At 49.8% G+C, this 25,592-nt stretch overlaps 4 protein-coding genes and 1 long non-coding RNA gene across 7 annotated transcripts; 3 read left to right on the top strand and 2 right to left on the bottom strand.

The window, feature by feature from the left end:
- Positions 1–1,602: 1,602 nt before the first annotated feature.
- On the top strand, positions 1,603–2,621 carry IAA33 (indole-3-acetic acid inducible 33). The gene is made up of 2 exons (XM_048703552.2): positions 1,603–2,201; positions 2,296–2,621. Exons 1-2 carry the CDS (start codon positions 1,789–1,791, stop codon positions 2,384–2,386), a joined length of 504 nt encoding a protein of 167 aa, XP_048559509.1. The 5' UTR covers positions 1,603–1,788; the 3' UTR covers positions 2,387–2,621.
- A 2,591-nt stretch (positions 2,622–5,212) lies between these two features.
- On the bottom strand, positions 5,213–8,030 carry LOC125539993 (uncharacterized). Its single transcript, XR_015617548.1, has 2 exons — positions 7,420–8,030; positions 5,213–7,334 (listed from the first exon to the last, which is right to left on the bottom strand). It is a non-coding gene; the product is annotated as an uncharacterized LOC125539993 (long non-coding RNA).
- A 1,891-nt stretch (positions 8,031–9,921) lies between these two features.
- LOC147987074 (putative LRR receptor-like serine/threonine-protein kinase At4g37250) lies at positions 9,922–10,589 on the top strand. Its single transcript, XM_087542265.1, has 2 exons — positions 9,922–10,061; positions 10,109–10,589. Exons 1-2 carry the CDS (start codon positions 9,922–9,924, stop codon positions 10,587–10,589), a joined length of 621 nt encoding a protein of 206 aa, XP_087398391.1.
- Positions 10,590–11,081: 492 nt separating this feature from the next.
- Positions 11,082–15,538, top strand: LOC125539990 (purple acid phosphatase 22-like). Of its 3 annotated transcripts, XM_048703548.2 has the most exons (6): positions 11,082–11,239; positions 11,369–11,456; positions 11,563–11,806; positions 13,973–14,839; positions 14,934–15,022; positions 15,122–15,538. In XM_048703548.2, the coding sequence occupies exons 1-6, from the start codon at positions 11,083–11,085 to the stop codon at positions 15,336–15,338; spliced, it is 1,662 nt and encodes a 553-aa protein (XP_048559505.1). In that variant the 5' UTR covers position 11,082; the 3' UTR covers positions 15,339–15,538. The 3 variants fall into 3 exon arrangements, with proteins under 3 accessions (XP_048559505.1, XP_048559521.1, XP_048559506.1); XM_048703564.2 differs by having other exon boundaries at positions 11,107–11,239; positions 11,369–11,806; XM_048703549.2 differs by having other exon boundaries at positions 11,157–11,806.
- A 52-nt stretch (positions 15,539–15,590) lies between these two features.
- Positions 15,591–18,900, bottom strand: LOC125539991 (Biotin/lipoate A/B protein ligase family). The gene is made up of 4 exons (XM_048703551.2): positions 18,232–18,900; positions 17,908–18,146; positions 17,077–17,225; positions 15,591–16,086 (listed from the first exon to the last, which is right to left on the bottom strand). Exons 1-4 carry the CDS (start codon positions 18,414–18,416, stop codon positions 15,844–15,846), a joined length of 816 nt encoding a protein of 271 aa, XP_048559508.1. The 5' UTR covers positions 18,417–18,900; the 3' UTR covers positions 15,591–15,843.
- Positions 18,901–25,592: the final 6,692 nt, after the last annotated feature.

The raw sequence follows: 25,592 nt of genomic DNA, 5'->3' as shown, positions 1-25,592 counted from the left end.
GTGTTTGATCGTTCTCGGGCGTTTGAGAGACCGGGTCAGCAATATACTGTTGAAGATGCTCTAAGGGCGGCCACACGTACATACCTACAAACAGCGGAAGAAGGGCCATAGATCACCGAAGACACGGCCCCTCGGCTCGATCGGCGTCTTCCTCCCGATGCTTGCGCGGAACAAATTAAGCTGTCTCCGCACAGTGCACGCAGGCGTACGTGCACGCGCACTGTGCGTACTCGGCACTGCCTGTACACTGCAGCCCCGGCAAGGCGGCATGCAGGCACGCCGCTCGCCGGATCCGATCCATCATCCATGCATGCAGTGCAGGGACGTACGTACCACTCATCATTCCTCCTCCTACGTCTACATGCGTCCATGTCCACATGCACAGGCATAAATGATGAAACCGAGCAGCTATGGCTTAACTCCTGCCCCCTGCTACCCATGAACAGCACCTCGTCGTCCCGGGCGGACAAAATAGCTCAAGGCAGAGAAACACGCGCGTCAGGCTCCATTATTACCCCGCACTGTTCCACCAAACAAAGACCACGTACGTACCACTAGGCATGCAACAGAATCACTCCGCTTAACTGTCGGTGCGCACTAATAGCATCGTCCACCATCCATCCATCTAGCTGCCGTTCTGCCCCGTCATTAAGCCGGGTGTTACTACTCACACATGCTTCCATATCACACCCCGCAAAGAAACAAAAAAAAAACATGCTTCCATGTCACATTATCACACATGCATGCACCGGCACGTACGTACCGGCCGGGCGCCGGAGCGAGAGATCACGAGCAATCAACCAACAAACCAACCAACGCGGCCGCTACGATACGGCCGGGGGCACACGACCACGTACCCTACGGGGGTAGTGGTGGCATGGCACGGTGGGCGCCGTGCATGGCGGCGAGATGCATGGCAGCAGGACCGAGCGACCGGCGGAGGGTCAAACGCCGAGCAGGCCGATCGGCAACCACGTCGCTTCTCACGGATCGTGAGAACAAACCCCCGCGTCCGCCGCTCCCACTATTCAACCCTCGCGTGCACGCGCGCGCGGCCGGGCTCCGCTCCCCGGGCGAGCACACGACCATCTATGCCCAGCAACAGCACCAAGCTGTGCCCGATCTGCGCCTTGTTTATGTCTCCGTGCCTCGGGTTGCTCCGCAAGATAACGATGTGTATATATATGTGTGTGTTTGTGTGTACCGTCGTCGCTCTCCTTTTCTCACCTCGCAAGCAACCCCACTGGCACTTTGGCGATTTCATCAAGCTGTTAGGAGGATTTCCATGTCAGCTCTTTCCATGGGTTTCGCTGTTTGTACCAGTTGCCCTTCATCATGCATGGTACGTATCAGAGTTAACTAACACGTGTAGAACTGGTGCTTCTGAGAACGTGTGGCGCCAAATGCTTGCACGAGCTATTCTACTAGAGGTTCTAGGAATTTGTTAGGCATGGTGTTGGTGTTATACACCGGTGCACGGCAGCCAGCGCTCGCTGGTCGCACAAAGTCGTACGTGAAAGCGTTTTTACGTGTAGGAATATTTCGGTGAATTGTTAAATGGAGGAAGTTGCAACCCTAGCTAGTAGCTAGAGCTCAGTCTCAGTCCCATCATCCATCCATCGCCGGCTTGGCCGCCTATAAATCCTCCCGCACTTCGCCGCAAAAGAACACAACTGACAATCAAGACCAGTCCACTAAACCCCACACGCAACCGCCCACCACAAACCCCGGCCGCCGGCCGGCCCGCGAGTTCGACCGAGTCCAACGAAGATCAGTTCCGTTCCGGCCATGATGAGCGGCGGCGGCAGTGGCAGCGGCAGCGGCAGCGGCGCGGGGCCGAGCAGCTCCAGCTTCGAGCGGCACGCCAAGCGGCGGCCCCCGGCGACGCCGGCGTCGGACCAGCAGCGGAAGCTGCTGCGGCTGTCGATGCAGCAAGGGCAAGGGGAGGAGGACGCGCTGGCGGCGGGCGTGGTGCCGCCGGTCACCGTGGTCCTGGACGGGCGCTGCATCTGCCACCGCATCCACCTCAGCGGCCACACCGGGTACCGCAGCCTCGCGGGCGCCCTCCGCCGCATGTTCGTGGACGACGCGGCCGAGGGCGACGACGACGGGCTCGACCTCTCCAATGCCGTCCCCGGGCACGTCGTGGCGTACGAGGACATGGAGGACGACCTCCTCCTCGCCGGCGACCTCAACTGGAAGTAAGTAATCCTCACACTTGAACACCGGTTCACTTGTGACATTGATTTCCTTACCGAATTCTCGTGTCGTTGGTTTTTGCCCGTTGTGTCGCAGGGACTTCTGCCGTGTGGCGAAGAGGATCCGGATCATCCCGGCCAAGTCGACGACCCGAAGGATCAAGCAATGCGGGGGCGCGGTGAACTAGCTAGCCAGCCACGCCCGGTGAACCACAGGTGTAATTAAGCCATACCTCTGCAGCTCCACTCCGCTCTCAGCTCAGCCCAGCTCAACTCCGGCGAAAAAAAGATCAAGCCCGGCCGGCCCGTCGTCAACATCTCCCTAAAAATCAGTCGAAATCCTCGATCCAACCTTTTTCCATTTTTCGCTGCATCAAAAGTTCAATGTCGCATCTCACAATGAAAAGAGAAAAGAGAGATCAATTTTCTGTTGGTGCGAGAGACAAGAAAGCTAGCTAGCATAGGATGCGTGTCGTCCGATGCCCAGTGTCGCTAACCGGAGCACTGTGCCGGCGTCAAATCGCCGATCCGACCCAGCACGCACGGCACGTCGCTCTCGACGTGACTCAGCGACCGCGCCCCCTCGCCGTGTGTTTTTATCGCGAAAGCTCAGCCCGGGCGGTTGGGATCTCCCTTTTGAGCGCCACGTCGTTGAAGTGCGAACAGTGATGCGGATGCGCGTAGCCGTCGCCGGGCACGTTACGTGCGCCGAGGCGCGATCGGACGTACGTGGAGCTGGCGGCCGGCCGGGACGGAATGTCGTGCGCCCGTGCGCGCGGTTCACCGCCGGATCGATGGATCGGCACGTACGCCACTCCACGTGTGGGTGGGAGCACGTACGCTACGTACGATTACTACGGCGTCGGCGTCGCTCGTAATGAGCGCTGCTGCCTGTTCAATTACTGCGGCGGCGACGACGGCGACGTCGATCGTGGCCGGGCGGCCGGGAGTGTGACACAACGAGCCGCGACGCGCACGCGCACAGTTGATTGGAGACTTGACGGCCATGGATCGCCGAGGCAGCATGACTGTCATCCACACTCCACAGCATGGAAATTGGTAGACCAGATCGACCACCCTGCTGGCACCATTATTGCTTCCCGGTAAAATGGGCGGAGATCGGTGGTGTGCGTTGCGTGCATGCCCTTGGATCAACGATCATGTGGGGAATCATGTCTCAGTTCTTGTCGCGTGTGTGCGTGCGTGATGGCTCTGATCTGTTTTTTCAACATAGTAGCTCCGTCTCATGATATAAGAGCGTTTTTAACACTAATATAATGTCAAAAACGTTCTTATATTATGGGACGAATGAAGTATATTTTTACACCCATGATACAAATCTGCTGGTTGCACAAAATAAGAAGGGGAATGTCTACTCTCGAGAAAAGAAGAAGGGGAACGTATTCGTTTTTTGTATGCAAACGTTCGTTTTCATTGATTCCAGTTATAAAAACTAACTACCCGAAAAAGAAATGTCGGTAATAAAAACTATACTAGAAGACCAAACTTGTACGATTTGAAATTACCCTGTGACAACCTAAAAATCGCTCACAACAACGTGGGTGGCACACCCCTTGGAAGGCGAGCTGTCGAACCAATGTTTCATTGTCGTATTAGGGAAGAAGACCAGAGCACAAGTTTGCTGTAGTGAGAAAACAACATGATAGAGGTGGTGTGTATTGGTTTAGTCGAAATGCTGGTGCTAGCCTTCCCCTCGGTGGATAAGCCAAACTCTCCTCTCTAGGCTTCGTCGGCAAGCATGTAAATTCGTCTCCTTTCTGTCCGTAGCTTGGTGACCGGTGACGGGTGGGAAACCCCGATGCCTGCACTTTGGGAACTAGTTTAGGTTAGGTTTTCTTTAGTCCGAGCAAGTGCGGGCTCGGGCGGATGTTGATGCTTCTTCACGGAGTTTGTCTTTAGCGCTCTGATCCTCCTTGAGTTCGTCCATCTGGATATGGTTGATGGAGCTCCGGCGTAGATTGTTATCGTCTACTTGGGGCAGCGAGGCTAGGGTTTCTAGTCATGCATGTGCGACGATGAGATTTAGTGTCAGTTGCTTCAAATTTATGCAAGGGTGCAAAGACGACTGCAGCTACGGGTCACTGGTCCTTAGGATACGTGCACAAAGACTTCCCGGTTGTTATCGACAACGTCAAGCCGAATCCTGTAGAGGAGCGGCGATAGCGGCTCGTTCTGGTGGCGGTGGTGGCCGTTCGGTCGTATAATGGTCTCGCTGTAATTTTTATTATATTTGAGGTGCTTTGTATTTTATCCGTAACTTAATATAAGATGTTTTTTTGACACAAAAGAGTAAATTTAATGAACTTCTATAATAATTTTGGATCTTTTTAATAAACAAAATGTTGGAGCTAGCAAGCGTAGGATCACAAATGTGATAAAACCGTTGATTAGATGGGCTAGCTGCTCGATGAGCCCGTCGCAGTCTTGTACGTGCCTTGACCGGTGTATATTCTGGATACCACACACGGACGAAGAGATCGAACAGGACCTATCTGTCAGTCAGTCAGTCACAAGCAGGGGGTGTGAAGTCGCCGTCCAATCCCTGCATGCACGGGCGGACGACGGGGCAGTCGGCATCACGCGGCGTGCTGGGCGATCTGACTTTCCCCTCGGACTCGGGGCGGCAGCTAGCGGGCGACGAAAAAGAAGCGCGCGCACGTACGGCGTACCGGCTGACGAACATGCTTGGGGTTGAGACTCGGAGGAGCCATGACGCCACGAGAGTGACAGAGGACTGCGACCGTGGATCCGGCCGTGAACACGACGACCAAACGTCGATGAAATCCATACGTCTTTCGGATCCCCAGAGTCAACAATGTCTGGGTCGGCAGAGGGTGAGGTCACTCTGATTCGGATGCGGCACTAGAGGGTACGTATATTTCTTCGCAATCTTCACTTTTCCTTCCGGTAATGGACCATGGATCCATCCACCTAATGCGTTTTTCTTTTAAAAAAATACTCCCTCCGGTCCAAACTAATTGACGCAGGCGTGCCAACCAAGCATGTTCCCAGAGTCTTGAATCACCAACTTTCACCAGGCAACAGCCTAATCAAGGCTGCCAAAAATATTGGAATTACAACTTCCGATTGATTGATTGATTGATTTGTCTACATCACGTGACAGCAGTGAGTGTCGCCTAAACTCTAAGCTAGAGTTCATCATGCGGCATAAAAATCGCCATATGTCACAAAAACAAGCAGTTATCTTCATCACCGTGGCCATCCGTGAACCCTCTGTGCTGTGGGGGACTCTTTGGAGATGATGTCTTGTAAGTCCTGCGGCGTTAGCACCTTCGTAGAAGGCATCGTGGTCGGACAGCGCTGTTTCTAGCTCTGTGTGTTGGACCGTAAAGTGGTCTCCAAGGGCCGCGGTTATCCCCTCGGTCAAGACTGACCGTGATGGCATGTACCCGTACGCGGCACGGGAAATCTGTGTGGTTTCTCACCTGAAAAATAAGTTATGCATTTAGTTTGGAGATGGCCATTACTGAACGAGTGACACTGTTTCTGACTTTCTAAAATCAACACCTATTTTCATTAGAACAGAAATTTCCCAGATCAGCCCGTCATCACAAAAGTAATAACAATGCCATCATACATATGCAAGACTGGGATTTACTCAACGGTCATTCTACCACTTGGGGATCAAAGCTAACCGGCCAGGGTTTCGACAGAAATAAGCCGATTCCTGGGGAGAAATGCTGTTTGCTGGCACTAAATTTTGCATGGTGTTTTGACTTTTGAGCAATGCCAGACCTGCCGCCAAAAGGTGGTGGTAAACAAGTATGAACTACTCAACTCAGTGCTTTCAGCTACATGATTGCCAGATGGCTAAATAATTGAACCATTTGCAGAAAAAGCAGGAAAATCAAAGAAAGCTGAAGTGGGTGGTAGGAATGCTAGAGCAGAGAGCAAATGTAGTCTTTCGTGCAGTCCAAGACTGGCGTTTTGGTGTGCTCCGGATAGGGTGAAGATTTGAAGAAAGTCAACATGTGCGAAGACCCTGTTGGAGCAGCTCCTCTTGGTTATTTGCGGTCTTAGATGGCTGTGCTCAATGTCATGGCTGGTTAAAAATGTGCTTTGCTTTTCACTCTTTCTGTGGCTTGTTAGTTGGTTGACTGTATTAGTATAAGCAGCGTCTCAAACATTGCTTTTTATCTTCCTGGGCATCTGCTGATGGTGATCTGAAGTCCCAAGTGGATTTCATTCCATGTTCAGCTTGTAGCTGGTTAGATGCTCTAGGATATCTAGTGAGTGCTGTCTTTTGTTTTCTGTTTAGTACTACTCCCTCCGTTCCTAAATATTTGTCTTTCTACAGATTTTAACAAGTGACTACATACGGAGCGAAATGAGTGAATCTACACTCTAAAATATGTCTATATACATCCGTATGTGGTAGTCTATATGAAATCTCTAAAAAGACAAATATTTAGGAACGGAGGGAGTAGTTGAAAGACTTGGTGGTTTCTGACAAATGAAATCGGATGGAAAACCCTCTTTTCAAAAATAAAATGTCATATGTGATTCCATGGATTAGTTTTAATCAATCTATGTAAAGTCGCAGACTACATGGATCAGTTTAGTAGATTCCAGATTTGGGATGCAACTAGTCAAAATTCAAAACATGCCCACTGGGATACCCTGAGACATTTCGAGACCTTAATACAAACAATAAAATAAAATATAGAGGAAAAAGAAGATGAAAGATTGAGTAAGTTCAGTACAGGAATTCAAGAATAGTGAGTGCACACCGCTATATAAATGGTAGACGCAAATGCATAATCAAAGGCCTGATTAGGAATAATGATAATGTTTCATCGACTAAAATAAAACAACTCCATTGTAAAATTAAAGTGGCAAGTGATGAAATACTCTGCTAATTGGACATACCATTTTCACAGAGATGAAATTCGCTGAATACATGAAACACTTTACCATACAGCTGGCATGTCGCGAGGAAACGGCTGCAACCCAGCGACATCAGTCTTGTTGCATACGAAGGTGATGAATAGTGTCCCCTGATCAACAATGACAGTGCCACCTCCACTGAACCGCCTTACCACCGGCACATGATCTCAAAGCACCGGCTGTATCTCAACGAGCTCAGAGACCTTCCTGTTAGCACGAAAACCCATATGAACAACCACACTAGGTACGCAGGAACAAAGGCAACATACTGGAGGCACCGCGAGGACATTACCCAGAGACACCCATGACAATGGTGGGCGGAGCCGTGCCATCATTGACGATGCACCAGTTATCGCTGGTGCGGTGCAGTAGCCTTTCCTCCAGGGTGGAGGTGCTGCAGGATGGGCGCACCGCCCGCCCATGGTGACCAGCCTCATGAGTGGCCGCGCCACGCTCCTCTCGATGACAGACCCAAAGGTCATTCTTGACGATGTGTCGTCTCTCGCTGAGGCCAGAGGGAGGAGAAAACGCTTCAGAGCCGCATTTCTCCGAACACCTGGTGCGCGCGCGTCGCCTCCTGAGTCCTGAGTGGCAGATGCCACACCCAGATATCTGCGAAGGGGGAGGGGATGAGGGACGACGGGGACCGGCTGGTCGACTGCGCGAGGCCGGGACTGAGGTCTGAGGACAGCGGCGCGGGCGAGCAACGGCGGGCAGGAGGCGGAGGACGACGGTGACTTGCGTCGTTGAGACCTTGCCCCTCACTCCGAGTCCGCCAAATGCCGACGGCGGAGTCGTTCACTCACTTCTCCTTTCGATAATAGGCAGTGGGCCCAAGTAACCCGAGATCAACGGCCCAGCATAATTAACCGAGATTTAACTCTTTCATTTTCTTGCCGAGAAGCGAGGTGATACTCCTACAAGAGGAGTTTCACGCTGTCTATCTACAGTTTTGAGGCTCCTATTATCGATGATTGTTACTCATACGTAATCGGATCTTGCTCATGTGATCTTTGAGCATTGCCCACATCACCACGTTATGCTTCAAGTAAAAATTGCATCACCAAAAAATGTTTTTTTATATCATCATAAAAAATCATAAACTCCAACAAATGATGTAAAATAGTATTTGCACTAACGGACCGGCTCCACAACTTCATACATATTTGAACCAAATAACATCAAAATCATCTCAAATAAATCAAGAATCATCTTAAAATCATAAATCATCTAAAAAATCATAAAATAAATCATCATCAATATTAGAAGATGGGAGCCGTGCCGGTCACAGAGGCCTCTCCTCCACCTCGTTGACGCATGCGTGTCGGGGGCTGCCCGTAATTTCAACGAGGCGACACCGACCGAAGCAGCGGCCGCTCGGCTCGTTTGCGACGATTGCGCACCTGCCTGCGGTAACTCCGGCGGCAAGACGACCTACGCCGGACGACAACAACGAGCACCAGTAGCCGTCACGGTGTCGACGCTCCAGCCAACAGCCGAATCGGCCAAACTCCGCACGGCGACGGATCTAAAACAGCACGGCGGCGGGACCTCCGGAGGCCTTCCGGGTTGACGGGGGTGAGACGTTGGGGTCGCGGCAGACTCAGGGGAGGACGGACGAGCGGCGGCCGTCGTTGGGTGGAGAAGCGGGCGCGCGGTGGAAATATTTCATGTGGCAATTGGGGCAGCACGTAATTTGCTTGAGCAACCTAAGTGATGCAAATTTGCATCACTTGGTGCCCTATTTTGCATTACGGAGAAAACTCAAGTAATTTAGTTTTGCATCTACTCATCCGTTGAAGCATCATTTTTGTGTCTTCATGACGTAAAAAATCAGTTATTTTTACATCTACTACATCCTCTATAGAGATGATTTTAGCTTGGCTTGCTTGTTAAATCTCTCCTCTCTTTCCTCCTTGACACGAAAAGTGTTCCACTCGTTTTTGTAATTTCAGTGTCTTGGTTTGGGCTGTGTGGTGATGGCAGCAGTGCCCTCGATATGCGAAGGACCTCAGCCCCCCAACGTCTTTGAGGTACATGATCTCGAAGCACAGACTAGTTCTAGAAGTAAAACTAACCATTGCAATTCTCCAAACTTCTTCGACCAAAGTCTTAAACTGGATTAAGTGGCTAGATTGCTTGCCACCTCGAGTATTTGATAAAAAAACTACCACATTTCACGTCATCATCTTACTGAACTACCATATTCAAAAAAGTGACTGGAAACTCCAGTTTAATACTAATTTTATGACAAAAAACTACCACTTTCATAAAATAGCCATTTTAGACGATTTAAACACGTTTATGACAGAAGGGGCCCGTTTGTTAGGGCTGACGTGGCGGAAATCGTCAACTCTGTTTATTTTGACTGTCATGTTGACCGTTATGACGAGTGAGGCCCACATGTCATTCTTCTTCTTCCTCCTCCTCTTTCCATGTCTGACATTTTAACAAACACTTCATGTGCATCATTCGAGCACGCATGTGGTCGGGCAGGGCGTCGCCGCTCCTCCGCCGTCGCATCCACCCAGCCCGTTGCCGGAGTGGTCCGTCCATAACAAAGACCTCATCCTCCGCGCGAAAGAAGCCGGCTTCGGCGCCCTCAGGCCAGTGCTCGCCTACGCCGCCCATGGGCACCTCCTATCCTATGCTCCGCGCCCTCCTCCTCCTCGTCTTCTTCTCGACGGCCGGCGTCCACAACGCGTCCAGCTCCGGCGTCGCGCCCTGCCGATGAACCTCGGGTGGAGCGCGCGACGTGGCAAGAGGCCTGGCATACCTCCACGACAAGAAGTACATGCACGACAACGTGAGGGCCAGCAACATCCTCCTGGACGCGGACATGGAGCCGCTGCTGGCCGACCTGGGCATCCACCGGCTGGTCCACGGCACCGGGGACAGAAGGATGAAGCCGGCGGGGCAGTTCGGGAGCAAGCGGTCTGCCAAGAGTCTGCCGGACCTGTTGCCGCCGCCGCCCAAAGCAGGAGGAGGGGCGAGCCCGTTGGCCGGCGCCGGGCCTTCCTCCTCCGCCGAGGCAGCCGCACACTACCAGGCACCGAGGCGGCCAAGAACCCGACGAAGCCGAGCGCCGAGTGGGACATGTACTCGTTCGGCATGGTGCTGCTGGAGCTGGTGGCCGAGCGCGCGCTGACGAGCGTGGAGCTCTGCCAGTGGGCGGCGGGGGAGGACAAGGGGCAGCAGACGTTCCTGCTGGCCGACGCGGCATTGCGGGGGGAGATGGAGGGCAGGGAGGAGACACTGGCGAGCTGCCTGAGGCTGGGGTTCGCGTGCCGCACCGCGGATCCCGTCTCCTTCCTCCAACTAGGCTACTCCTGCCGCTCCGCGCACGGCGTGCCAGAGCTTGCGGCGCTCGCGACCAGGCTCGCGGCGGCCAACGCCACGGCGCTAGCAAAGCTTGCAGACAAGGCCACCGGCGACACGGTAGGGCGAGCTCCGTGTCCTTGAGAGCGTGCCCATGCTCTGTTTCACCACGCGGGTACGAACACCAAGTGTTTGTTGAAATGCCTGAGAGAGAAAGAGGATGAGGAAGAAAAAGGCAGATGCTGACATGTGGGACCCACCTGTAATAACGGTCAATCTAACCGTCGAAATAAACAAAGTTGACTTTTCCGCCACGTCAGCTCTGACACGCGGGTCCCGCAGATCATAAACAGGTTTAAAATCATAAAAACGGTCGTCAACTCAATTTGATAGTTTTTTGTCATAAAATTAATATTAATCTGGTGTAAATTGGGACGATGACGTGAAATGTGATAGTTTTTTGTCAAATACTCTGCCACCTCACATCCATGGTTTCAGCCTCCCAAACCGCATCTAGTAATATCCTCATGTCCGCATCGAGTCATCAACCTCCAACCCTTCAGCAGCTGACGTGTTGCTTTCAGCTCCCATCCAAACAGAGACATTTGCTGCGACAGAGGCTCAAACAAATGCAGAAATGAACACGAACATAGAAAAAGAAAATTCTGCAGCAATGCCAGCCCCAACCTGCCTATCTCCTCCCTCCCTCCCCCTCCACCACACCGCCATCGCCAGCACGAGCCTCCTCTCCGGTGGCCGCCGCCACCGTCGCAGCCGCCCACGGCACATGTCAGGTACCGCAGTCGCATCTCCCTCCGGATAGACTCCCACCCGATACCTACTCGGCCCACAACACATGCCCACCAATAAGTCTTCGTCTCATAATACTGTTAACATAATGGCGTGCGATGACACCCTACCAGGTCTCGTGCTACTTAAAGCCAAGGCCGGCGATGTCGACGGCCATGTCGACGGAGGGGACGAGCGCCTCCTGGCTACGCGGCGACACGCGTAAGAAGCCGACCGCCTTTCTGCTCCGCGCGCTGCTCTTCATCTGCGTGGCATTCCGCGTAGCCGCGGCGCTCATCCGCGTTTTGTACCACGTCGCCGCCGGCAGCGTCCTCGGCGTGGCCAGGGTCCTCTTCGCGGCGGCGAACGAGCGGTGCCTGCGGGGCATGGACCGGGCGGCGCTCGGGTGCGGGGGCTTCCTCGCGGGGGCCATGGCCAACTCGTGGAGGGTGCTCATGCAGGGGCTCGCGTCGCTCATGTTCCTCTGCGCGCGCGCCGATGAGTACGTCCGGCAGCCGCCGAGCCCGCTCGTGCTCACGGCCCACGACAAGCCGGCGGCTCATCCTCAGCAGGTACGCGGGAGTTTTTACTCTCAACAACTATCAAGAGCCCGCTTGCTTCTTGTTCATTTTGCCGCACAGAGATGCTGGCAGCTGATTTATCAGAATTTTTCAAACGATAATTCTGAAGCGTTCTGGCTTGGTCAACTCTGTTTTATCCCCCAATCCTCTGCTTTTTGTTTATATATAGACAGGTAATCCCTTTTTTTGGCGAAAAGTATAGACAGATAATCCCTAGACAATGGATAACAATGACATTGCTTGTAGCAACTCAATCTGAGGTTAATTTCTTTATTCCTTTTTTTTGCGGGTAATATGAGGTTGATTGCAGCTACCTCAGATTGAGTTGCTACAAGTCCGCGGGCGGATGTCATCCAACCGTAGTATACAATTTAGTTAGAAAAGTAGATGGTACAGAAATATAATTTAGGACCTCTGGGCCTAAAAGTAGATGCAAAGAAAAATTTAACACTGAATAAAATTTGTCTTGATAACTTGGGCAGGACAGGACCCAAATGCTTTTTGGTACAAAGTATAAACAAATGGTCCATGTTGTTTTGGTCGACATGGGCTGAGCTTGCCGACTGCTGCACAAGTGGTCCTTGGGTTCCGAAGCTGCCAAGTACTCCTAAGACTAGCTACAGTGGAAGTAACTTCAGCAGTAATATCGAGTCCAACTCAACAAATTTGCTTATGTGGCAATAAGTTAATGAGGAGAGAGATAGTTGTAGTAACTTAGCTAGTTACTGTAACATCACATGTCCCAATGCAATATGAGTCTATAACTTAATAAATGAATCTTTGCATGTTACCACACTTAAGTTACTACTCAGTATGAAGATAATAATATAGTCTAGAGATATGTGTATGTTATTAGTGTATGTTACTCTCCATTGTGGCTAGTCTAATCTAAACCAACGCCAAGCCTTCTAAATCGGCCAAATCTCTTTCAGCTGCTTAGAGTGCTAGGACGTCTAAATCGGCCAAACTACACCCCACCCCAGTACCACCCCCAATAGCATTATTAGGTTGCTCACAGTGAAAAGCATTATATGTTACTGTATAGTATAATATCTTAGATGCCTTATCTATTTATCTATTGTCATTCGTGACAGGTGACACACGTCAGCGTTGTAGCATGGATGATAGCATGGTGTAGCATGAGGAGCAATGAGTGTACAATGTCTCGCTAATAGCAATGTTATAATGCGATAGAACACGCTTTTTTATTAGTGGACTTTAAGGCTGATGTTATTTTGCTATAACGAGTTATTTTTTCACTGATATTAGTGCTTATTATGATACTCAACACACTCCCCACCCCCCTTTCTCTACATTTAATTATACGTCGTCTCATCAATATTGCCTAGTTGGCATGCATGATAATTTCTTGTATGCTCCCATTATGAGCAGCCTCAGAAACATTTTTGAAGTTCATCTTTGCTGCTCCCCTGGTTGTCTGTCCTTGCAAGGGCGAAGTTCTGTTGTGGAGTTCATTCCTCTGGAAGAAGATGGCGTTACAAAATAGTGCAATTCATCCATAGATACTTATTGAGTTACAAAAGTTGCATGTAGGGGTTATTTGACGACCCACAGCCCGTATAACGGTAGCACCTGGGCATTCAGTAGCTCTAGATATTCTCCTAGTGCCTACCAGGAGGGGAGTGAATCGTCGACCATAGTTGCGACAAAATTGAGATGGGAAGGCAACGCGGATTTTAGGAGACATCAAAACATATTTTATCATGAGACTTTACAAAAACATGTAGTATGCATCTTTACTTATGTTTTTTTGGAGACTTTCAAATTATGATTTTTTTTAGGAAAACTGGGCTCCTAGAGCCTGAGTTCCAATAGCAAAAAACTGTTGTCTGCTGACACCTCAATAAAGGAAAAGAATTCTATGAGACCAGGTCTCACGCGAGACTCATCCTGATGGATGACACGTGACATTCACAAATCACAAAGCATCTACCCCATCCATCAGGGTGGGTCTCACCTGCTAACCGTGAGACCTGGTCTCGTATAATTTTTTTCCATATTTTCCTAGACTTGCCCGTATGTCATAGTTTTTTTTATCCTAGTGTTCATACAGTTCTTTGTTTTAAGGAGTGTTGATACAATTCTTTTATATAACTGTATTTACTTTTCTCGGCATTTTCACATGCTACCCGTTAGGTGCACATTTCAACTGTGGGAAGGGACAAGATGAGGATTTCATGGGTCACTGACGACCGGAGCACGCCGTCGGTGGTGGAGTACGGCGAATCCCGGGGCAACTACACCGCGTCGGCGACGGGCGACCACGCGACGTACAAATACTTCTTCTACGAGTCCGGCGCGATCCACCACGTGACGATCGGCCCGCTGGCGCCCGGCACGACCTACCACTACCGGTGCGGCAAGGCCGGCGACGAGCTCACCCTCCGGACCCCTCCGGCGTCGCTCCCGGTGGAGCTCGTCGTCATCGGCGACCTGGGCCAGACCCGGTGGACGGCGTCGACGCTGGCGCACATCGGCGGCGCGGACTACGACATGCTGCTGCTCCCGGGCGACCTGTCGTACGCGGACACGCAGCAGCCGCTGTGGGACTCGTTCGGGCGGCTGGTGCAGCCGCTGGCGAGCGCGCGGCCGTGGATGGTGACGGAGGGCAACCACGAGGCGGAGGCGCTCCCCGTCGTCGGCTTCGCGCCCTTCGTCGCCTACAACGCGCGGTGGCGGATGCCGCACGAGGAGAGCGGCTCCGCCTCCAACCTCTACTACTCGTTCGACGCGGCCGGCGGCGCGGCGCACGTCGTGATGCTGGGGTCCTACGCCGAGTTCGAGGAGGGGTCGGCGCAGCGCGCGTGGCTGGAGCGGGACCTCGCCGGCGTGGACCGGCGGAGGACGCCGTGGCTGCTGGTGCTGCTGCACGCGCCGTGGTACAACACCAACCAGGCCCACCAGGGGGAGGGCGAGGCGATGCGCGCCGCCATGGAGAGCCTCCTCTACGAGGCCCGCGTCGACGTCGTCTTCTCCGGCCACGTCCACGCCTACGAGCGATTCGTAAGCTATAGCCTTCTTACAGCTAATCATCTCGTTGCGTTCCGACATTCTTGCTCCATCAATGGACTAATTTTCTGGCTGGTCGATGAAACAGACGAGGGTCTATGACAACGAGGCCGACGGCCGGGGCCCGATGTACATTACCATCGGCGACGGCGGCAACAGAGAAGGGCTTGCTCTCAAGTACGCGATCGATCGATCGATCTCTCTCACTGTTGCTGTTGCGGATTTCCTTGGTATTTTGTTAGATTTTGAAGCTTGATTCTTGTTTTTGTGCTGAAGGTTCCTGGATTATCACAAGTCGGCGCACCTGTCGGTGTTCCAGGAGGCGAGCTTTGGGCACGGCCGGCTGAGGCTCGTCGACGAGACGAGCGCCGTCTGGACGTGGCACCGCAACGACGACGAATACGCCACCGTCCGCGACGAGGTCTGGTTGGAGAGCTTGGCTAGTCCAAAGCTATCCATGGCAGCCGTCGGTCGTCAGGACGAGGAGCTGTAGAATGTTGCAGATCAGTAAACACCCCACTGTTGGGGCCGCTGGGAAATCAAACTCTTTAATTGGGTCATAAGACAACACTTTCACTAGTACAGAATGATGCTCACAGTTCGTTCGAAACACGCGTGTGATAAGTCGAGATAACACACAATTGAAATTCAAGAACCGTGCGTGTTCATGGGCAAACTATCATGTTCAACAAATTGTGTGCGACGGTGCGTAGTATGTGGACCGCGTACAATGATCTGCAAGCAGTTTACCAAAGATAACTCATGTGCGGTAACTCATGACAGCGCAAATGGCCTGCCAACCAAGCATGTTCACAAAGCCTCGTCCGAATCCTATCACCGATTTTCACCAGGCAACAGCACCAAGGCTGCCAAAAATATTGGAACTACACCTTCTGACTAACTGATTTGTCAAAATCAAGTGAAAGCAGTGACTCCAAGTTGAGTACACCGTGTGGCATAAAAATTGCCATATGTCACAAAACACGCAGTGATCTTTATCACCGTGGCCATCGTTGAATTCTCTCTGCTGTGGGGGGCTCTTTGGAGGAGATGATGTCTTGCAAGTCCTGCGGCGATAGCACCTTCGTAGAAGGCATGAAGTCTTCGGGGAGCGCTGTCTCTAGCTCTGTGTGTTGGACCGTAAAGTGGTCTCCGAGGGCCGCGGTAATCCCTTCAGTGAAAACTGACCGTGATGGCATGTACTCGTTCATGCGGCACAGGAAATCTGAGTGGTCCCTCGCCTGAAAAATAAGAAAGGCTTTTAGTTTGGAGATCGCAATGACAGAACTTCAAAGACTCGTAATGGTTGAAAGGCCTAGACTATCAACGTACTAAATGACAATGTTCCTGACTTTCTAAAATTAAAACCTATTTTCATAACAACAACACTTTCTCAGAAACAGCCCTATCACAAAATAACAACAATGCCATTATACCTATGAAAGACTGGGATGTACTCAACAGTCATTGTGCCACTTAGGGATCAAACTAATCGGCCAGGGTTTCTACTTTCTAAAGAAATAAGCCCATTCCTTGGAAAAATGCTGCTTCTTGGCACTAAACTTTGCAGTGTTTTGTGCAGTGCCAGACCACTGCAGCCAATAACTGGTGGTAAACACATATATGCTACTCAACTCGGCGCTTTCGACTACATGATATTCTCAAGGATATGCACACAAATGCTTACACTGAATTCCTCGAATTATTCGCCCTTCAGGTGTCAATATCAATGAACAGTTAACTGCAATCTTGCTCATAAACTTTCCTATTCAGTCTTTCAGTGGAACTATCGCTCATATTTCCAAAATTGGAAGAGACCGAGCAGTTAACTCTGCTCCTGGGTAAACTGTGCCAAGGACCGCACAAAGTTTTATGAAATGTGTTTATTCTAAGATGAGTGCATCCACTGAAAGCAGAGTTTTTTTTTTCATTCGACGGAATTTAGTTGACAGTTCAGTGGTTTACATATCTTGTCATCCCAAGTGTTTAGAAAATAGTAAACCCAAGATAGCGACTGGACTGCTACTAATAGATCAACTTGTTTCCCATGTTTGGGGAAACATACCAACATTGACCAGCCTAAAATTTGGCAACATAACAAACAATAGAAGCTGATATGGACATAAATAGCCAGAGTTAAGGTCTCTAAATTCATATTTTGTTTAGAAAGGTCAAAATTTAATACTTTGGTTGGTTCAAAGCAAAGCAAAATATCACAGAGATAACTGTACCTGGCGATATTCAGGAGCACGTTGTGGGTTTTTTAGATAACCCATATTTTTCACATCATAATCCCATAAGAATGATGTGTGGTGTACCCAACGATCTTTTGTTATGGACTGAGCATTTCCACCAAACTTTCGATGATCGAATGCATAGTCTGCGAAAAATAACCCACACATGAGTGTAGCCTTGGAAAGATATACATCACATGTAAACTGCAAATTGGCATACCTGAAATATTCAATATATATGCCAGATCCAGGATCAACTTTTTACAACATAATTTCAAATTTGGAAAGAGATATGTTAAATAGAGGATAGTAGCTTCGGTCTACATTAAATCATTCCAGGAACCCTTACAACTTGCAAGGCGGTAAACAGAGCAAAACGCATTTACACATGACATTTCAGAGCAAGAATCAAATATTACAATGGGGATCAGAATTGCTGGTCGTGTGACATGCGAGTCCATGGTTTCACTTTAATCTATGCTATCTAAAGTTGCATACTACAAGGATCAGTTTAGTAGATTCTAGATTTGCAACGATGCAGCAGGTCAAAATTCAAAACATGCCCGCTGGGAAACCCTTAGACATTTAGAGACCTTAATACAGTCAATAAAATAAAATACAGAGGAGAAAAAGGATGAACGGTCAAGTAAGATCGGTACAGGAATTCGAGAATAGCTAGTGCACACCACTATATAAATGGTCGCTGTAAATGCATATCAAAGCCTGACTAGGAACAATGATAGAATTTTCACTGATTAAAATAAAACAACTCCATGGTAAAATCAAACTGGCAAGTGGTGAAATAGCCAGTCTGCTAATTTGACATACCATTTTCCCGCAGATGAAATTCGCCGAATCCACGGAACACTTTACCATACAGCTGGCCTGTCCATGACATGATGTCGCGGGGAAACGGCTGCAACCCAGCGATGGCAGTCTTGTTGCATATGAAGGTGACGAAAACTGTCCCCTGATCAACAATGACGGTGCCACCCCCACTGAAACGCCTTACCACTGGCACATGATCTCGAAGCACAGGCCGTATCTCGACGAGCTCAGAGACCTTCCTGTTGGCACGAAAACCATATAAACAACCACACTACGCTCGCACGAATGAAAGGCAACTTACTGAAGACACCGAAAGGACATTACCCAGAGACACCCATGACAATGGTGGGAGGAGCCGTGCCATCATTGACGATGCACCAGTTATCGCTGGTGCGGCGCAGCAGCCTTTCCTCCAGGTGGAGCTGCTGCAGGATCGGTGCACCGCCCATGGTGACCAGCCTCATGAGTGGCCGCGCCACATTCCTCTCGATGACAGACCCGAACGTCATTCTCAACTCTGCTCGTTCGTCTCCCGGAGGCTAAGTGGGGAAGGCGTTTCAGAGGTGCATTCCCTCGAACACCTGGTGTGCGCCCGTCCGCTCCTTCGGATCGCTAGTTCAGTGGAGCGGCAGGGCTCCAGGTGTCACTGTACCAGCCGCGTCCTGGACTGAACCTGCTGACCAGTAGTCCGTCCCGGCGTTGGCAGGCGGCCGCCGCGGCTCTGCGCGGGGAGGAATGAGCGGAGGCGGCTGGGGTATGGGGGAGGCGGTTGGGGTATGGGGGAGACGGCTGGGACTAGGATCGGAACTAGGGGCAGGATCGGTGGCCGACGGCGCGAGATCGGGACTAGGGGCAGGGAGTGGGCGAGTGGCGGAGGCAGGGGCCGGCGATGAGAAGGCGGAGGAGGCGGTGACTCTCTTTTGTCTAGGCAAACGACGGTGAGATGAGCGTCGTCGATAGGGAGATCTTCCCCCACTATTATTTTCACGTCGACCTTCTGAAGTCGTTCGTTCGGTTCTCCTTCTGATAATGGGCCGTGAGCCCAGATTAACGGCCCAACATAGAGCGGAACCTCAGTTATTCTCTTCCAGATTCTCAAAAAAAAAAAAGTTCTTCCGTCCATCTATATTTCTATATTACTTATAATCTATATTACTTATAAAAGAGTAAACATTATCTTTTTTAAGTGCACCCCACAAAACATACATGAATACATGACCACCGCATCTATATTACTTATAAAATAGCAAACATTATCTTTTTCCAAGTGCACCCCACAAAACATACACGAATACATGACCACCGCATGATTAGTCTCACTAAACTCAATCTAACGGCTAGCTTTAACGTAATCTGTACTCTATGTGCACTTAGCAATTTACATTGACTGGCCGTACTCCACCGCGGAGGAAAATATGAAAGCGTCTGATCAATTAGGAAACTATAATCACGAATACATCCTATTAAGAAACTAATCACGGGCGCATCTAATTATTAGGAAACTAATCACAAACGCATCCTATTATTAGGAAACTAATCACGGGAGCATCCTATTATTAGAAAAATGATCACGCATGCATCCTATTATTAGGAAATAATCACGCGCATCCTATTAGGAAATTAATCACGGACGCATCTAATTATTAAGAAACTAATCACGGACGCATCCTATTAGATAACTAACCACGAACGCATCTAATTATTAGTAGGAAACTAATCGCGAGCGCAACCTATCATCTCCTATCAGGAAATCGAAATCGCGAGTCACCTGCCGTCACCAGCCCACCACCCACGCAAGCCATAGTGGGAGACACGCGAGGAGGAGCTGCGGCTTCCTACGAACACACACACACGTGCCGTCGTCGCCTTCATCTTCTGCTTGGAGGCCAGGTCACTCTTCTACTGACTGCAACGACTTCATCCACGTCCTGCGCATGCTCTCCGAGAACCACCGGCATCCGCGTCGACTTCAGATGCGTCCACAACACCCACGCTGACAACCACCCACCGTCGACGCCCTTCAAGTGGGGGAAACGCTGGGTATCCTGGACCAGTATAAGCGGGCCATGCATGTAGATTCGCCTGGTCGCCAACCATCGTCGTCCCCAGGGCGGCACAGGTCTCGGCCATTGCGCAGCAGGTGAAGCTAATCACGGCCCCATCTCACTCGCCCGAAGCCACCGCCGACTCCCTCAACTCTGACGTGTGCTGCTCCGTTGGACACGCTTGTCCAGTACTCATGCGTGGACGACGTCGTCCAAAGATATCCTACCTTCGTCGGACGTTGGAACTCCCCACGCCCTGGTGCGTGGAGGCTGACGCCTCAAAGCTGGACGACTGACTCACCCGCGCCAACAATGCCGCCTAGCTGGTGAGAGGACACAGTCGTCGCGGCCGCTCGCAGGCTTGAACGACGGAGACGCTCGCCTTCACGCGAACGTGTCACACACACACGCACTAATCAGGTAAGTACCGAGTGTTTTTTTACTGTCATCGCTACCTCGCCGGTGGTGACACATCTAGAAGTACAAGAACTAGAGATGAGGCAATGAGAAACAGAGGAGCGCTGGAGCACACACAGTTGGGTTTCAGGCAACAAATGCCTTCTTTTTTCCTTATTTTTCATTGATTTTCGCGTACCTGCGACAGACATCCCTGTTTCTTAAGTACTGACTATCGGTTATTACTGTTGGAAATATGCCCTAGAGGCAATAATAAATTATATTATATTTCATTGTTCATGATAATCGTTTATTATCCATGCTAGAATTGTATTGATAGGAAACTCAGATACATGTGTGGATACATAGACAACACCATGTCCCTAGTAAGCCTCTAGTTGACTAGCTCGTTGATCAATAGATGGTTACGGTTTCCTGACCATGGACATTGGATGTCGTTGATAACGGGATCACATCATTAGGAGAATGATGTGATGGAAAAGACCCAATCCTAAGCCTAGCACAAGATCGTGTAGTTCGTATGCTAAAGCTTTTCTAATGTCAAGTATCATTTCCTTAGACCATGAGATTGTGCAACTCCCGGATACCGTAGGAGTGCTTTGGGTGTGCCAAACGTCACAACGTAACTGGGTGGCTATAAAGGCGCACTACGGGTATCTCCGAAAGTGTTTGTTGGGTTGGCACGAATCGAGACTGGGATTTGTCACTCCGTGTAAACGGAGAGGTATCTCTGGGCCCACTCGGTAGGACATCATCATAATGTGCACAATGTGATCAAGGAGTTGATCACGGGATGATGTGTTACGGAACGAGTAAAGAGACTTGCCGGTAACGAGATTGAACAAGGTATCGGGATACCGACGATCGAATCTCGGGCAAGTACTATACCACTAGACAAAGGGAATTGTATACGGGATTGATTGAATCCTTGGCATCGTGGTTCATCCGATGAGATCATCGTGGAGCATGTGGGAACCAACATGGGTATCCAGATCCCGCTGTTGGTTATTGACCGGAGAGTTGTCTCGGCCATGTCTGCATGACTCCCGAGCCCGTAGGGTCTACACACTTAAGGTTCGATGACGCTAGGGTTATAGGGAAAGTATGTACGCGGTTATCGAATGTTGTTCGGAGTTCCGGATGAGATCCCGGACATCATGAGGAGTTTCGGAATGGTCCGGAGGTAAAGATTTATATATAGGAAGCATGGTTTTGGCCACCGAAAGTGTTCCGGGCATCACCGGTAGTGTACCAGGACCACCGGAGTGGTCCGGGGGTCCATCGGGTGGGGCCACCTGCCCCGGAGGCCTACATGGGCCAATAGTGGGAAGGGACCAGCCCCTAGGTGGGCTGGGGCGCCTCCCACCAAGGCCCAAGGCGCCTCCAAGAGGGGAGGGGGGCAAACCCTAGGTCCAGATGGGCCTTAAGGCCCACCCTAGGTGCGCCCCCCTCTCTCCCCCCTTGGCCGCCACCCTAGATGGGTTTTGGGGCTGCCGCCACCCCTAGGGAGGGAACCCTAGATGGGGGCGTAGCCCCTCCCCTTCCCCTATATATACTTGAGGTATTGGGGGCTGCAAGACACACGAGATCATCTCCCTCTTGGCGCAGCCCTACCTCTCTCCCTCCTCGTCTCTCATAGTGCTTGGCGAAGCCCTGCTGGAGTTCCGCGCTCCTCCACCACCACCACGCCGTCGTGCTGCTGTTGGATGGAGTCTTCCCCAACCTCTCCTTCTCCCCTTGCTGGATCAAGGCGTGGGAGACGTCACCGGGCTGCACGTGTGTTGAACGCGGAGGCGCCGTGGTTCGGCGCTTAGATCGGAATCAACCGCGATCTGAATCGCTACGAGTACGACTCCTTCATCCGCGTTCTTGCAACGCTTCCGCTTAGCGATCTACAAGGGTATGTAGATGCACTCCCCTTCCCCTCGTTGCTAGATTACTCCATAGATTGATCTTGGTGATGTGTAGAAAATTTTAAATTTCTGCTACGATCCCCAACAGTGGCATCATGAGCTAGGTCTATGCGTAGTTTCTATGCACGAGTAGAACACAAGTTGTTGTGGGCATCGATTTTTTCAATTTACTTGCCGTTACTGGTCTTATCTTGATTCGGCGGCATCGTGGGATGAAGCGGCCCGGACCGACCTTACATGTACGCTTACGTGAGACTGGTTCCACTGACTGACATGCACTAGTTGCATAAGGTGGCTAGCGGGTGTCTATCTCTCCCACTTTAGTCGGATCGGATTCGATGAAAAGGATCCTTATGAAGGGTAAATAGAAATTGGCATATCACGTTGTGGTTTTGGCGTAGGTAAGAAACGTTGTTGCTAGAAATCTATAGCAGCCACATAAAAACTTGCAACAACAATTAGAGGACGTCTAACTTGTTTTTGCAGCATGTGTCGTGTGATGTGATATGGCCAAAAGGATATGATGAATGATATATGTGATGTATGAGATTGATCATGTTCTTGTAATAGGAATCACGACTTGCATGTCTATGAGTATGACAACTGGCAGGAGCCATAGGAGTTGTCTTAATTTATTTATGACCTGCGTGTCAATATAAACGTCATGTAATTACTTTACTTTATTGCTAAAGCGTTAGCCATAGTAGTAGAAGTAATAGATGACGAGACAACTTCAAGAAGACACGGTGATGGAGATCATGATGATGGAGATCATGGTGTCATGCCGGTGACAACGATGATCATGGAGCCCCAAAGATGGAGATCAAAAGGAGCAAATGATATTGGCCATATCATGTCACTATTTGATTGCATGTGATGTTTATCATGTTTTACATCTTATTTGCTTAGAATGACGGTAGCTTAAATAAGATGACCCCTCACTAAAATTTCAAGAAAAGTGTTCCCCCTAACTGTGCACCATTGCGAAGGTTCATTGTTTCGAAGCACCACGTGATGATCGGGTGTGATAGATTCTAGCGTTCGAATACAACAGGTGTTGACGAGCCTAGCATGTACAGACATGGCCTCGGAACACATGCGAAACACTTAGGTTGACTTGACGAGCCTAGTATGTACAAACATGGCCTTGGAACACGGAAGACCGAAAGGTCGAACATGAGTCGTATAGAAGATACGATCAACATGAGATGTTCACCGTTGATGACTAGTCCGTCTCACGTGATGATCGGACACGGCCTAGTCGATTCGGATCATGTTTCACTTAGATGACTAGAGGGATGTCTATCTGAGTGGGAGTTCATTAAATAATTTGATTAGATGAACTTAATTATCATGAATATAGTCTAAATTGTCTTTGCAAATATGTTGTAGATAAATAGCTCACGTTGTAGCTCCTTGTTTCAATACGTTCCTAGAGAAAGACCAAGTTCAAAGATATTGTAAGCAATGATGTGGACTGGGTTCGTAGTCCGAGGAGTGTCCTTACTACTACACAGAAGGCTTACGTCTTTGATGCACCGCTCGATGTGCAAACCCCTACAACTTCGTCTGTGGATGTTGTGAACACCTGACAGACACATTCTGATGACTACTTGATAGTTTAGTGCACCATACTTTACGGCTTAGAATCGGGATTCCAATGACGTTTTGAACGCCATAAGACATATGAGATGTTCCAAGAGCTGAAATTGGGATTTCAGGCTCATGCCGTGTTGAGAGGTATGAGACCTCTGACAAGTTCTTTTGCCAACAAGATGGAGGAGAATAGCTCAGCTAGTGAGCATGTGCTCAGAATGTCTGGGTGCTACAATCACTTAAATCAGGTGAGAGTTAAACTTCCAGATAAGATAGTGATTGATAGAGTTCTCTAGCCACTATCACTAAGCTACTAGATCTTCGTGATGAACTATGACATGCAAGGGATGGAGATGATCCCGGAGCTGTTCGCGGTGCTTAAGACCGCAAAAGGTAGAAATCAAGAAGGAGATTCAAGTGTTGATGGTTTAACAAGACCACTGGTTTCAAGAAGGGCAAGGGCTAGAAGGGAAACTTCATGGATGGCAAACCAATTGCCGCTCCAGTGAAGGAACCCAAGGTTGAACCCAAACCCGAGACTAAGTGCTTCTATTGTAAGGGGAACGGTCACTGGTAGCGGAATTACCCCAAATGCATGGTAGATAAGAAGACTGGCAACTTCAACAAAGTATATACGTGTTATTAATGTGTACCTTACTAGTACTCCTGGTAGCACCTGGGTATTGGATACCGGTTCAGTTGCTATTATTGGTGACTTGAAGCAAAAGCTACGAACTAAACGGAGACTGGCTAAGGGCGAGGTGACGATGTGTGTTGGAAGTGTTTCCAAAGTTGATGAGATCACCATCGCACGCTCCATCTGCCTTCGGGATTAGTGTTGAACCTAGATAAATGTTATCAGGTGTCTACGTTGAGCATGAATATGATTAGATCATCTTCATTGCAATACGGTTATTCATTTAAGTTAGAGAATAATGGTTATTTTGTTTACATGAATAATACCTTTCATGGTAATGCACCCTATGTGAATGGTTCATTGAATCTCGGTCGTGGTAATACGCATGTTCACGCCAAAAGATGTAGAGTTAATAATGATAGTACCACTTTCTTGTGGCACTGCCGCTTAGGTCATATTGGCGTAAGATGCATGAAGAAACTCCATGTCGATGGATGTTTGGAGTCACTTGATTTTGAATCGCTTGACGCATGCGAGCCATGCCTCATGGGCAGGATGACTAAGACCCCGTTTTCAGGTACGATGAAACGGGCAAGTGACTTGTTGGAAATCATACATGCTGATGCGTGTGATCCAATGAGAATTGAAGCGTGCGGTGGATATCGCTATTTTCTCATCTTCACTAACGATTTGAGTAGATATAGGTATATTTACTTAATGAAGCACAAGTCTGAAACGTTTGAAAAGTTCAAGCGATTTCAGAGTGAAGTTAAGAATCGTCATAACAAGAAGATCATGTTCCTACGATCTAATCAAAAGGGGATTTTCCGAGTTATGAGTTTGGCAATCACTTAAGACATTGTGGAATTGATTCGCAGTTGAAGCCACCTGGAACACCAGAGGGTAATGGTGTGTCAGGACGTCGTAATCGAACCTTATGAGATATGGTGCGATCTATGATGTCTCTTACCGATCTACCGTTTTCATTTTGAGGATATGCGTTAGAGACAGCTGCATTCACTTTAGATAGGACACCATCTAAGTCCGTTGAGACGACATCGTATGAATATGGTTTGG

Source organism: Triticum urartu, chromosome 2A (assembly GCF_056163025.1).
Source record: "Triticum urartu cultivar PI428250 chromosome 2A, HENAU_Tu73, whole genome shotgun sequence".
Taxonomy (NCBI): domain Eukaryota; kingdom Viridiplantae; phylum Streptophyta; class Magnoliopsida; order Poales; family Poaceae; genus Triticum; species Triticum urartu.
The sequence above is the reverse complement of the archived record's forward strand: the minus strand, read 5'-3'. Positions and strand labels throughout refer to the sequence as shown.

Bases quoted from the DNA above. Each gene is read 5' to 3' on its own strand.
- IAA33 (XM_048703552.2), top strand. From the start codon at position 1,789: ATGATGAGCGGCGGCGGCAGTGGCAGCGGCAGCGGCAGCGGCGCGGGG. The intron at 2,202-2,295 runs GTAAGTAATCCT...GTTGTGTCGCAG, and splicing joins GCCGGCGACCTCAACTGGAA to GGACTTCTGCCGTGTGGCGA.
- LOC147987074 (XM_087542265.1), top strand. From the start codon at position 9,922: ATGCACGACAACGTGAGGGCCAGCAACATCCTCCTGGACGCGGACATG. The intron at 10,062-10,108 runs GTCTGCCAAGAG...CGCCCAAAGCAG, and splicing joins GGGCAGTTCGGGAGCAAGCG to GAGGAGGGGCGAGCCCGTTG.
- LOC125539991 (XM_048703551.2), bottom strand. From the start codon at position 18,416: ATGACGTTCGGGTCTGTCATCGAGAGGAATGTGGCGCGGCCACTCATG. The intron at 18,147-18,231 runs GTAATGTCCTTT...TCGTGCCAACAG, and splicing joins ATTGTCATGGGTGTCTCTGG to GAAGGTCTCTGAGCTCGTCG. The intron at 17,226-17,907 runs GTATGTCAAATT...TATTTTTCGCAG, and splicing joins ATTTCATCTGCGGGAAAATG to ACTATGCATTCGATCATCGA.
- LOC125539990 (XM_048703548.2), top strand. From the start codon at position 11,083: ATGAACACGAACATAGAAAAAGAAAATTCTGCAGCAATGCCAGCCCCA. The intron at 11,240-11,368 runs GTACCGCAGTCG...ACACCCTACCAG, and splicing joins CCGCCCACGGCACATGTCAG to GTCTCGTGCTACTTAAAGCC. The intron at 11,457-11,562 runs GTAAGAAGCCGA...CGCCGCCGGCAG, and splicing joins CTGGCTACGCGGCGACACGC to CGTCCTCGGCGTGGCCAGGG.